This window comes from Pavona decussata, unplaced genomic scaffold (assembly GCF_977016875.1).
Source record: "Pavona decussata unplaced genomic scaffold, jaPavDecu1.1 SCAFFOLD_391, whole genome shotgun sequence".
In the NCBI taxonomy this organism is placed as follows: domain Eukaryota; kingdom Metazoa; phylum Cnidaria; class Anthozoa; order Scleractinia; family Agariciidae; genus Pavona; species Pavona decussata.
The window spans coordinates 1295468-1309141 of NW_028145763.1; the positions used below are offsets into that span (position 1 = coordinate 1295468).

The window sequence follows — 13674 nt, forward strand, 5'->3', positions numbered from 1 at the left end:
TGCATGCAAGACTTATGCTTCTCTAAAATATAATATTCGATCGGAGGCACACAATAATTTTTCTGACCTTTGAGTGGATCCTTTTAAGTTAAAAATTTATTCTTATACAGGCAAAAACTAACGAAAGAAAAGTCCTACGTTTCGGCGACATCTTAGCGCCATTGTCAAGGGAAACTAAAATTAAATATGCGATTGCAAGAGTACTGAGAGTTCAGAGTCACTTATTTGCATAAGTTAGACAAAGACCTTAGCGCAAATAGAGTCTGATTGCACATTTAAACATGGTCGTAATTGTTTAATGAGTAACATCTCTCTCTGAACTCTCAGTACTCTTGCAATCGCATATTTAATTTTAGTTTCCCTTGACAATGGCGCTAAGATGTCGCCGAAACGTAGGACTTTTCTTTCGTTAGTTTTTGCCTGTATATGTTTATCTAAATCATTGTTGATTAAAATTTATTCTTTATTTACTTTAAAACGCCCTTACAGTTGTTTTTAAAATTTTGCTCACAAGTTGTCTACATGCAAGTTGAGTAGTCAAAATTCTGAAAGTTTCATTGGTATTACTGTCTGACTAGATTTCAAGATAATTGACGTTCTTTAAAATGAAGGGCTTTGCGTTACTATTGCTTTGGTAATTTTAAGCTGTTGCTTGGAAACGAAAGAAAAAGTAAAATTTAATCAAAGTTTGAAAAACTGGTACATAGTATGGGGAAATTGAAGCATGCATTTTATGTAAACGTTTAATTTGAAAAGATCCACTACAAGGTCAGATAAACTGTTACAATGCCTCTTTAAAATCCTTTGAATAATAATTAGTTCCCTAAAATGTAAACCCTCTACAAAAGTCAGTGAACATGAATCTTTGCATTCTTCGATAAAAACATTTGCCATTAACTTGAAGTCTTTTCACTAATTTACTAATAGTAGCATATATATAACAGCTTTTTGTTTTTTTATTTCTGGTCTGCAGATCACATTTGCATTATTATTACCTTGCAGGTCATGATGACCTTGTTTGCTTGTGCTTGGACCTTCACATGCAACACCACCACTAGCACCATTGGCCTCCCCTCTCTGATCAGGGCCTGGATTTAAAGAGAATATAGTCAGAAAACTTATGCATAATTTTAAGTTTCATTATAATACTGAATTTTTACAATGTATACTCCAAAGTTTTGAGGAGTTGAGTTCATAGAATCATTTAGTAATCAAGATGACATACCTCTTATGACCACACATACATGTAACTGGTCTAATTCCCAGTGATCTTTCTGAAAGTCACACAAAGTCACACTTTTGATCAGAGACTGTGACCAGAGTGAAATAAATTGTGGAAGTCAAATTAAGGATTCAAGTCAACATGCAGCCAGAGACATTTAAACCAATTACCATCAAATCGATGGGCCACAATTTTCTTGTCTCAAATTCAGGATAACTTAGCTCAGGTTGTCTGAATGTCAGTCAATTAACCCTCAAACAGTGTTCTCAGGCACAACTACACCAAAATCATTACAAAATAATTTGTTAGCCTGTAAATGATGAGAGGGGGTCATTATTTATAGGCTGCCAAATAAATCGCACCCAAGTTGCGATCGACAAACATGAGCTCTGAGTGAAACATCAACTCACAAGACCCCCTGGCAGGTAAACAACAAAGTATCCAAGTTATTCCGAAATCCCGAGATTATAAATCACACCAACACTAGCGTTGCACTCCAACACTGTGGTTAAATCAAAGCCAACTTGGAATACAGAAGTGAATAGTGGTTACAACCGTAAAGCCTCCAATTTTTTCTTCCAAGAACCTTGGCAATTTTTTTCCTCGCGTCCTGTTGTTGCCGAATGAAACTTGATACATGTGAACGATTTTGGTTGCCTAGCACGTAACCTAAATCTTGCTGTTTTCAGCATGATAATATTCCTTTCTATGTTCAAACGATGGCTTCTGTTGCATTTTATAACATCGGAAGAAGCTTTCAACCTTGCTACAGTTGCTATAATTTGGCTTTACCCAAGTGAACGTAAATATAGAGATACATCAAGCATTGCGATGATTGGTGCTATCCATGAGCAAATTTTCAGCGTTTACATTTGTTCGATCTTATCGCTCACACTGAACCTCAAATGAAATTTATTGCGGCTCCTGTCTGGGCAAATTTCATCCGCTAGTTACGAGGACATGTGTTTGTTTACACAAGATTATGCCGAGTTGTCAAGTTTCATCAATAAAAATAGACAAACACACAAAAAGCTTTCCAAAATAAAAACTTTATTCAGATAGGTCTTTTACAGGTCTAAGAAGCAAAAGCGTATAATTTTTGCCACAAGGCAACTTGTAAACAATTTGAAGTCAATTTTGAAGTGAATATGCCTTATCACAGTTTTCGATGCCATTTTGATGAGTAGCTGGCAAACACATCTTGAAAAAACAGTGTTTGTATGGAAATCCAATGCCAAATAATTTTCACAAAACTTCGCTTCTGAAAAATTCATGAATTAGAAACTTAATTGGCACTAGAAAAAGGATTTTAAGAAAAAAAAATTGAGGGATGTAGCTGTGCCAGAAAGCGTCCAGTCGTGTTTTGAACTTTCCATACATTTCCCTGTATTTTTTTCCCGCGAACTATTTTTGGTAGCAGTTCATGGCTGGTTCGCTATACAGACAAATGTATGGAAATGTCAAAACGCAACTGGATGCTTTCTAGCACAGCTACATTCCTCAGTTATTCTCTGTAAAATCCTTTGCATGCGCACATTCATAAGTTAAAAAAGGGGTAAAATTGGCACCAGTTTGAAATGAGTCAACAATGTACCATGAGAGTTGCACTCCAAAAGTGGTATAAAGGCAACCTTGGGGTCGTCTTGTTTCTATATGTAAAAAGACGTAATCAAACTGGCAAAAGGGAGGAAAAGACTATTGTTATAGATAGGTGTAATAAACTTTAAATGTACTTATTTTTGTCATATGTCCTCAGATCTCCCCACCTCGATTAGTTCATGAGCTTTTTGCGGGGGAAAAGTAATATTTAATTAATATAATTAGTTTTTCAATTTTCAATAAAATGTTGTTTGTTGTTGTTGTTTGGTTAGTATCTCTGGGTTTTAACCTGATTATCATCAATCCACAATTTATTTCACTCTACCACTGACAGCATAAAAACTTTTACATGTTGAGTTTCACACAGTTTTCAGATGGTCCGCCACAGTAGTGATAACTGCACATGATTCAGCAACAGGGCATGTCCCCTCAACGATCACTGGGAAAACCATCCAGTTATCTAGTGTGTGGTCATTAAAGATATATGACATTGCCATCAATTGATTACTATGATTCTATGAACTCAAACTCCTCAAGAGTTGTAAAAATTCAGTATTTCTCACTTACATGTAACAGGTACTTTATAGCTGGCCATATTCCAAAATTCACTGTGCATTCAACCTTAACATTTTCTCTAACCCTTAGCTCAATGTATTACTAAATAATTGTAATCTAGTTTGTCATTCTTACCAGCCTTTTTTGGTGCCTGTTTCTTTGCTCTGAATGGTTTCTTAGCACTGTCTTTAATCTCGTCCAACAATGACTTTCCTTGCTTTTTAGACATCTTTCACTACAGAATTCCCAGCATAAAATAAAATATGATATTAGTCATAGCTAGTCATATAATAAATAAATATTATTTATTGTGCCACCAAGTTCAAAGTTAACGACATGTATTACACAGAGATGACATCACAGATTACTGATCCCCGCATGCTCACAAAACCTGAGTATTAATTGTTAAGGTGACTCCGTTGAATTGCATTGCGCATCCTTGCTGCGCATAATTTTTCGCGTCATTTAGCGCGCGCACGAGCGGGCGCACGCAGAACATTACGGGATTTCGTTGAGGTTAAGCTCGGCAGGAAAATAAATGGTCCTTTTCTTCTAAACGAGCACGGTGACCCCCATTTTTTAATGCATCAATTTAAATGTCATACGGTTGGCCACTATATATCGCAATTTACAGAAAAGTTTAATACTCTACTTTGAGATATTTTTATTTGAATGCTTTAAAAAGCACGTATTTAGGTAGTGCTGCTTACGTGCACACGCAGCAAAATCTTTGATTTCTTTCATATTCTTAATTACAGTTCAATGAAAATAGTTTGTTGTGTAAGATTAAAGTAAATTTTGTTGAACTGCTTCGATATTTTAATGCAAGAAATTAATTTTTCTAGAAATGATAGTTCCCTTTTCTGATTACTAGCGTTTCTAATATAAACCTCGTGGGTCATCTATTTACTATAATAGCCATCCCGGTTGCACAAAAACGAGCACGGTGACCCCCATTTTTTATTGCATTTTTGTAATGCTCATAACATAGTCATGAACTGGACCAAGTCTTAGACAATTTTAAGTACTCCTTCTTTTTCAGTGGAATCACCTTAATAAAAAAAAGTTGTATGACATTGGCTGTCCATACCTGGTCAGGACTTCCATACAGTATATTAAATGCTTTGGATAAGGCAGGGCTAGTGTCTCTTTCTTAGCGTTGAGCTAAGGCCTGGTTTCATACAGAAAATAACCCAGGGTAGCATCATTTACAATCTTATAAATAGAGCATGCGCAGGTAACTCAAAAAACTGGGCGAAACTTTGATAAGATTTTGTTGTTTACAAAAAGCAAGTCGCGGCTAAATTAAAAACGTGAGCTTCTTCGGCGAACTTGAGAGAAACACTTTTCTGAACCGCTCTAGACACTAAATGCAACTTTCACTATGCTATGATTTAAATACAGTCATTGCAAATCTAGAGAACTAATCTGAATTAAGTACTCGACTTGAGACAATAACTTTAATTTACAAAATTAAATCTCTACACACAGAGCAACTCACCGATTCAACTCGCATTCATTGTAGAAACAAAATTTTCAATACACCAGGATGATTCTATTCTCTTTCCTTTCCTTTAGGTAAATGTTGACACGGTTTACCGAACATTTTAGTAAGCATTTTCCGCCAGAACAACGAGAAAATCGAAGAAAAGATTGCATTGTTCCTCGGGATTAAACTTTCGATGCCAAGCGGACGGGCAACGGGTAATCCGGAGCGGGCAAGATAGCTCCATCTTGCTCGTTCGGGTAGCCAATCACAGCGCAGGATTTGACTCATCTTGCCTGCTCGTGGAGCCAGCCATTTTATAATAAACTATATTATTATACGGTCATTCTCCTACAAACCCCCTTACAGAGTGCATCTCAACTGCAATACTGCAGTGGTTTTCCAAATGATCAAGTGCTGGAAAATTATATCTTACTGGCCATGGACATGAATAAATCTATTTTTTATCTAGTAAAATGCAGGTGCTGATGATTATGTTGTCATAATATATTCGAAATATAAATGTACATGTTATATTGAACTTGACAAAGGAGAAGAGTTTGCTGTCCTGACAAGTCAACCAAACAAAACAAATCAAGCTTTTTTTATTTTCCCTCAGCTGTCACAAATTCTACTACTGTCACTTAGGCCTCAGGCCTCACAATCACAATTACATGTAAGTCCCACAACAATGCAGGAAAACAATAAAGGGCATGTAAACCCCCAAACACAAGTTTTTCTCATGTTATGTAAAAAGTAGTGCTAAAAACAGTTTTGCGATTAATTCTTGCCAATTCAAAATATTTAAGGAGAAAAACGATATTTACTGTCAGTCAGGGAAGTCCACTTCCAGTTAAAACAATAGCGATCGTTTGGGACGTCAGCGGTTGAACACAAACATTGTGCAATTGAGAATACCACCGTAATAATTTATTATCATGGAAGCAAGAGAAAATAGTGCAAAAACAAATTACAACACACTAGTTAAGAAATACTACTTGTGATACTAAAGATAATAAAGTGGTCTTTAAATAAAAAAAATAGTAAAAATAGGAAAATAGTAGCAGTTCAGGGTAGATTTTATCCGATGAAAACAGCTCAAATGAATGTAATTTGTATGACAGTGATGTTGGTGAAGTGTCAGAAACTGGCATGGATGTCAGAGCTCGTCCATTTCGCTTTGAGCCACACAGAGTTTGGTGTGATATGCAGCCTGAATCAAACAAAGAAGACGGCGAAAGCAAGATGAATCATCTGGGAAACACAGACTGGTAAATATTGTTTCGATTTGTGATTCATTCACATTTATATGATTGCTTCACCTTTGAAAGACAGAAATTGAGTTTTAAACTGAAAGTTACTGTGAATCTTGTTTATTAAATAAATGCTGTTGTTTTTTTCTTTTTATAATAAGGTGCGAATGTGGAATGTGTCAACCAATGCAGGAGGAGAGCGTTTCCTGTGTGGAAATCGGCCAAATTTGGCAAAATTAGGTAGAGGACCAGAAACCAGACGTGCAAATGCACTGTATAACTGAACACATAGGATTTTGGTTCAATTGCCTTGATGTCTGGGTTCTTGAAACTGCGTATCACGCATTCCCACAACAGCCTGGCGCAGACAGTCATACAGGACATGAATTTGTTTACTTACTTATCACATTACCTTTCTCTGTGAACAGCATACTGTAAAATCACAAAGTTAATAGGGGATTGCACAGTTATCGGTTATTCCTTTTGTCTCATGTAGGAAATTTTGTTACATTGCAGCCTACAGACAACTCATACGTTGGTATTTGGAGTTATCTCAGCAGGAATGTGAGGGTTGCTCTCTCGTCCTATACAGTCAACAAAATACGCACCACATTTTTTAGCAGATTTTGGTTCTTGGTACACGGGGTTGAAAAAGACGAATAAAACCTTTTTCATTATTTTATAACAGATTGCCCTGACTTTGTGCCGTTTTTGAGTTCGATTCCAACTTTCAGGTTTCTTAATAATTAATAATAATTGTCGGCACACTTAAAAGAGACGCATGTCAAAAAAATAATGTGTGGTTCCAGAAAATATCCATACCCCACCCACGGAAGGGATTATTCTTATGGCCCCCCCCCCCCCCCTCTCCCCTCTGGATTTTCCAAAATCAGCCCACAAAATATACCCCCCTCCCCTCCGGAAATTCCAATTTTTCTGCACACCCCCTGGAAATATTTCTATTACTAGTAAAAGCACGAAATAAGCTAATTAATTGCTCAAGAGGCCGGATTTTGATGCTAACGTGTGTTTAATTGTCTTGTTAATTAGCGTATACGAGCAGAAGTCGTGTGGTAATGTACTTATCAAAAATGCATATCATCATGACCAATTCCACTTCATTATCCTGACAAAACAGCAACACTTCGATGTAAACGAACAGATATCAAAATGCAAGTTCACATTCAAGGGTGCTGGGGAAAGAAACGTTTTACTCTAAACCAGTAAAAACAAAACAATCAAATTTTCGTGCAAATTTACGTATTTCAGAAAGAATATGGTGTCTCAGATTACATGGAAAATCTAATCTTTCTTTTCGAAGATTCCGCTGTTTTTTCAACGTTTTCCAATGCAATAAGGTTCTCCAAGCCGTTCCTTTAATAGCAACTGTTATTTTTGTGTCACGAAATAAAACTTTCGATCTTGTCTTGCTCTCGGAGTTACGTACAGTTTAATGTCACTATTCCGCATATACTTTAAATTATTATTGTTTAACAAAGCATGCAGCTAGATAACAGTATTGAGACAAAGTAAACAGACAACAAGATGGCGTAATTGGGGGACACATCCCCGTGGCAGGTTAATACGACTTCGGGTTATGTGCGCAAAACAAACGTAAGCCTCTCTTACCTCCCCACTAACGTGGGGTAGGACAAGAGTATTGGCAGAGCCTTTCTTATCTCCCCAGCACCATACGGGCTGGATCGGACAAGATAAAGGCAAAGGTATGAGATGGCAAGATACGAGCAATGCCAAGAGCTTGAGGGAAGTCGCAACGCAGACTTAACCGAACCACAAGGAGTGACCCCAAGTTTAATGAATATATAACAATCCTCCTCCAAAGGGAGGGAGGGTGGGTAAACAAAATTTTTAAACGTGTTTGCGTTCGTGCAATACTGCCAGGATAATGCCCTGGGATAGTGTTCTGACGCTTTTATAGCGAGACAGTGACTCGAAGTTCGGCCAATAGGTACAAATGTACTGTAAACTAAAAGACACAACGTGGCAAACTACTAGCCATCAATAGGGCTTTACAAAACGAGAACCAATCCCAGCAAAGGTAAGATTCATTTCTAGACAATTGTGCAACATATTGGTACAATTTCCTAGCCATGAAAGGCTTTTATCCTAACCCTACTGAATAGAGAGTATTCATTTATGAATGAGGCTTTCGTGTATACATTGTTGTCTGGGGTCGACACAACATTGCGTGACCTACCACCCCTAAGGCGTCACGTTCCATTAAGGTGGCCGAACACAGTTTGCGCGCGCTTTACAGATTCTGTTAGTGATGTTATTAAGCGCGCGCTAGGGTTGTGGTAAGCAAATACTATCGACCACTCGATTTTATACCAAAAGGTAAGTTTTGCTCTTAAAATAACTTAGTTTCTTGTTTGTGAATCCTTCTTCATTTATCGCCGAACAAAGAAATTGAGTTCACAATGAGCTAAGCCTTTTTGTACGCCTTTCATCTTTCTGAGAAACCCTAATTAAAAGCCACGCATGCGCATTTGAACAAAAAATTGTGACTGGTTATTTTAATGGAAATAAACTGTTTTCTAAGGAACCGCTTGTTAGAATTTCGTGAAATTTGACAAAACAGTAGTTTTCTAAAAGCGTAACTTGCCTACAAACCAAAAACAAAATCTAACAGAGGGTATCTTCAAAAAACATTAAAGTGCAAAACCAACATTTACAGGAGATCTGTCTGTTAAAATTACATGAAAGCAGCGTCACTATGTCAGTATTTTGTGGATTTTTCTGGATACAAAATATGGAAAAAATCTAACGAGTGCATTTTCTAAAAATTAAGAAAAACCATTATCTGTGGACGGTTAATAGCTTGCTGCGTTGCCATGGCGACGGCACCTTGTTCAACAAGAAGGATCAAAATTTATTCCTTCTTAGTTAATCTTGCACCATGCTAATTTCGGGTACTCAGAAGTACGTAGTTTTCAAATAATGTTTACTAACACCTGTGTAATGGAAAAACTGTGTTCGGCCACCTTAAGCGCATTTTACCGTTCGGTAAAAGCCTTAGTAATTCAATCTTTTCCCGCCACAATATTTAGCTTCCCGGACGGTCAAAATTTGACATTTCGCCGATTTCAGAACTTGCATTTTTTTCTTTTATTTATGACTTTGTTAGACTTTGGTAAACTGTCTACTCTGGAGACCTGGCAGAGATAGAAAATCTTTACAGAACTAGATTTTGTTCATTCAAAGTTTAGCCGAAAAGCATGCATGCGTTTGAAAACATTTCAGCGCACACGCCGGAATGTTCCGGAATGTTACACACTTGTCACACTTCCTATGAATTACTTGGGATGCCTTTTGTAATACAGCTATTTCAATTAATGTTGTCGGATTAAAATCAAGCTAAAAGACAAGACCACAATGTTTTGTGGGATTACTTTTTATGAATAATTTCATCAAAATCATCCCTGCACGTGCAAGTCATTGTACTGCTAATTACAACCTATTGTTTTCTCCAGGCATGACTGATTTTGATGAATTTATTCATAACAATCCCACGTAAACTTTCGGTCTTGTCTTTTAGCTTCATGCTTTGAACCGGCAACGTTAATTGAAATAGCTGTATACAAATGTAATGATTTAATCATTAACGTGATTTACCATGGTTATCGAAGAAATTTTTCCCGTCTGTTATGCGAAAATTTGAGTTAAAATTCATGAAGAAACAAGACATTGTTTATTTATCTGATTTATATCGCACGCGGCTAAAAATATAAATTTTGACAAATAATATTTGCCTCCTGAACTATAACTGTCTTACCGTGTTTTTACTTAGTTCTCAAAGGATTACATTCATCGGGATCACAGAACTGTTTTCTGTCGATTCCAAATTACTACGTACGGTCACTATAGTTCAATGTTGACGCAATAATTCAGTTCAAACAATATTTTTCACGCTGGCGAATGACAACGAGAAATGCGACGTAAATGTCTGCCAGCAGAGACGATATAGTTCGAAGTGACAGAAGTACCTAGTTAAATATATGTGGCAAACATTCAAGCGAGTGTAATTTACAGGATTTACTCGTCTTTTTTCCACAACATGGGCTTCGCTTACCAGCCGCTGTTCGGGAAAATGACCGGACTCGAGTGGCGACAGAAATCAAGCTTAATTCATTTATTTTTGCGTCCGCGGCTCGGGAGCAAAATGCAAACAAACAAAAATTGAACATATCAGAATTATGGAACCGGTCGGTCTGGAAAAAACAAATAAATTATTTATACACTACCCCCCCCCCCTTCTCAGGAATTTCCTGGACCCTTGACCCCCCCACCCCTCTGGAATTTCCAATCCCTTCCGTGGGGGAGGTATGGATATTTTCTGGAACCACACAATAAAAGTGAAAGTGTCAATTCATAAATACAAGAACAATTTACGAGTGTCTTTTTATTATTGTCTTGGCATTACTACCAAAGCGATTGTGAATTTTGTTAGCACTGCTCTTTCGTGACCTTTTACTAGCCAGCTGCTCTGTTCCCTTATTTTCCATTGTTCGCTTACGCATTTCTGACAAGGCGTTCTGCTGTGACGTTTGAAGTTGAATTGTCAGCACAGCACTGGGAATTTAATTCATCAACTTAATGTCGCCTTAAGTTGAAGTCTCTAAGCCTCTTGGAAACTTACATGTACGTGGAATATCCTGTTTTGTTTGAATGCTACAAAACTGGACGATACAGCACTTTACAATATTGGAATAAAAGAATAAATGTCTTGAATGTTTGTTTTTGGAATGTGGTGGATAATTTAAGAAAACATGTCCCACCCCCCACTTTCATCACAAAACTGATGGACCCACCCCTTAAAGAGGGTTGAAAATTACATGACCCACCCTCTATTAAACACGGATTTTTGGGTTGCATAATCCAAGGAAACCACACTTTGTGTATGACAAAATCGTTTACCACCAGCCTCGCTTTGTGAGGAATTAAATTTGGCAACGTACGCTTAACAGTACATCGCTATCACTGTCACACCAACTGCTGGAAGCCAGTTTTGTGTGGGGGATATTGTTATAATTTATTTGAAGTGTCACTCCCAATTTCCTCCAAAACACAATCTTCACTTGCTTCTCACAAAGCCACTTATGTTTTTGCCAGTGAATATGTTGCCTGTGGCTGCTGACAACTGAATGTCAACTGAAGTCAAGCTTGTTTTTCTTCTTCTTCTTCTTCTTTTTTTTTTTTTTTTTTTGTTGTTGATTTCTTTTTGGTTGCCAGATTCTGACATTTGATATACAGAATAAGGACATAAATTCCTGCTCTCTCAGCAAATCCTCACAGAGGAGTTTCTTCCATTCTGTTATTTAACTCTTCTATTTTTAATCAGTACTTTTACAAATCCTAGAGACATTGATTTTAAAGCGCTTTTGATCTGTCTTAGTAAGTAGCGCTCTAGAAATAATAAACAATTAATAATTTCATTTTTATTATTACCACGTTAAGGTACACAAGGCAATGCATGTATTTCACTACAAGGTCTTAAACTACCACAGACTTCCCAGGGAAAGCTTGAATGCTGCTTTCTGCAGGTTGGCAGACAGGTGTGCCTATTCCTGTTCTAAAATAAGATGACCCACCCCCCATGGGTAGCTGAAAATCGAACGACCCACCCCTTACCAAGGGTTCAAAAACTGATGAACCACCCCCTCTCTGCTCCACCCTATACTTTTTGACCAGTCCCTAAACACTCTCTAGCTCATTAAAAAAAAGAAAGAAAAAGAAAATTATGAAGTATCCAAGTCATAACCCTACAGAGCAGGGCTTAACTTCGCTGATGGGACTGATGCTGACACATTCACCTTGATTGTCACAATTGATTGTTGTCACGCAACCATTCCCCGCGACCAAAGCAACTCCTGAAGTGCCAGTGAAAATGACATCCTTGCGCAATTAAAAGTAGGCAGATTTGAAAGTACTAAACAAAATTTGCTGTTTGCAGGTTTGTTCTGATTAAAATTCATGTGGGGTGTGATTTCCTTTTAAAACTTCTCCTGCATAATTATGTATTAATGATGGATGAACAGAACAGGTATTACAAACACAGCAAAAAAGAGCTATTTCTAGAATTTGCAATGAGGCGCACTACAAAAGTACATTTTTTTATGTCTGCCAACAAAAACAAGGAAATAAATATTCCGGCCCATGGCACAGCCACCCTGCATTCACAAGTTGGCTCATAGAGCCCTTTAATTGATAGTCTTGTCTCTCTACTCAAAGGTTTGCAAACCTTTTGCTTGGGAATCTGACACCTACGCACATAAAACAGAGCACACACTTAGGGTACCACTGCCAACAAAACTTATCAGCAACTTTCTTCTTTTCCCATAACTTTGAACTCTTTGATTTTCTTTGTGAATACTTTTGGTGACTTTATATTACCAACATTCAAATCAACAAAGTGATCTTGAAAATCCATTTTGGGCAATTCCTGAGCGAAGTCTTTTTGTTGCAAATGTTGAGTATGTGCAGTCATGCAATCAGTGTCACATAAATTTCTTGAATCGTCTCTCCAGTGAATCTTAAGTGAAAAGATTGCCATACCTTTAGCCAGATTAAAAGGAACTCTGATAGAAGGGACGCTTTGCCAAGGTGGATCAGACACAAAATTTTTGGCTAAATACATGAATACATTAACTACACCCCCACAGACTTGCCCATGCACGTATATTTTGCAGGCCCAGGTAAATTTTGTGTTATATGTTGATCAGCGTTAGCAGGCAGTCGAATTGAGAAAAAATTTAATTTATTAATGATCAGCAAAACAATTGATTTCCTTAAGTGTCTGCAGTGTATGCAAAACGTCTAGTCTTTAATTATTCACACTACGCATGTCGTCGATGCCACACTTTCAACTCTTCCCACAAGCTCGATCGATCCCTAAGTTTATTAAAAATTTGAAATACCAGTTGTCAACTTTACCCAGTTCTCAATGTCGACTCCCATTTTGTGGGTATGTTATTGGAAATGTTTCTTTCTTTTAGTATCGATTGCACTTAAGCTACCAAGATTCAATCGAAAGAATTTCAATCGACAAAAATGAATCTGAGGGACTGCTTATGTCGTATTTCAAACTGGAGTGTAAACACAATTTAACTCACCTGTATTCGTTGAAAAGATTCACTGGAACGTAAGAAAACGAGTGGATATGTTCACTCACTATATAAACACCCAAGGCAGCCGGCTTGCAGCCTGAGAAAATAAAGGCCGTTCAAAAATGTTTCTCCGAAACATTGGAATTCCGAGAAACCTACATGTGTTTTCCATGTGACATTACATGGACCATTACATGTAATATATATGACGAAACGGATCGCCCTCTCTCCGTTTCGCCTCGTTTACGTCATCGAATTAAATCGCTCGTGAGGGCCTGGTATAAAGTGCCAAGAGAGGTCAAGGACTACCAAGTCTACAAATTGAGTATAAAATTAAAGACGGACTGAGGTATGAAAAATTGACTACAGAGAAAAGAAATAGGGGACTTGTGAGGCGATGAGGAATTCAGATGCTTGAAAAAGACGTCCACC

The 13674-nt window shown here is 37.4% G+C and overlaps 2 protein-coding genes across 10 annotated transcripts in view; both read right to left on the reverse strand.

Moving 5' to 3' along the window:
* LOC146451276 (uncharacterized) overlaps positions 1-13674 on the reverse strand; it is a 106812-nt gene that overhangs the window by 30587 nt on the left and 62551 nt on the right. For 2 of the 6 annotated variants that reach the window (XM_085099396.1, XM_085099395.1), the window contains exon 1: positions 13249-13408. The exons of the other annotated variants lie outside the window; for them this stretch is intronic. The gene's annotated coding sequence lies outside the window, so the exon portion shown is untranslated. Of the gene's footprint in view, positions 1-13248; positions 13409-13674 lie in introns of those variants that run through there. 6 annotated transcript variants of the gene reach the window in all.
* The window catches only part of LOC146451278 (uncharacterized), a 126019-nt gene that overhangs the window by 4322 nt on the left and 108023 nt on the right, over positions 1-13674 (reverse strand). For 2 of the 4 annotated variants that reach the window (XM_085099381.1, XM_085099380.1), the window contains one exon: positions 996-1088. The exons of 1 other annotated variant lie outside the window; for it this stretch is intronic. In XM_085099381.1, the coding sequence (XP_084955507.1) occupies positions 996-1088 (93 nt within the window). The remainder of the gene's footprint in view (positions 1-995; positions 1089-13674) is intronic. One more of the 4 variants, XM_085099382.1, reaches the window with a different exon arrangement.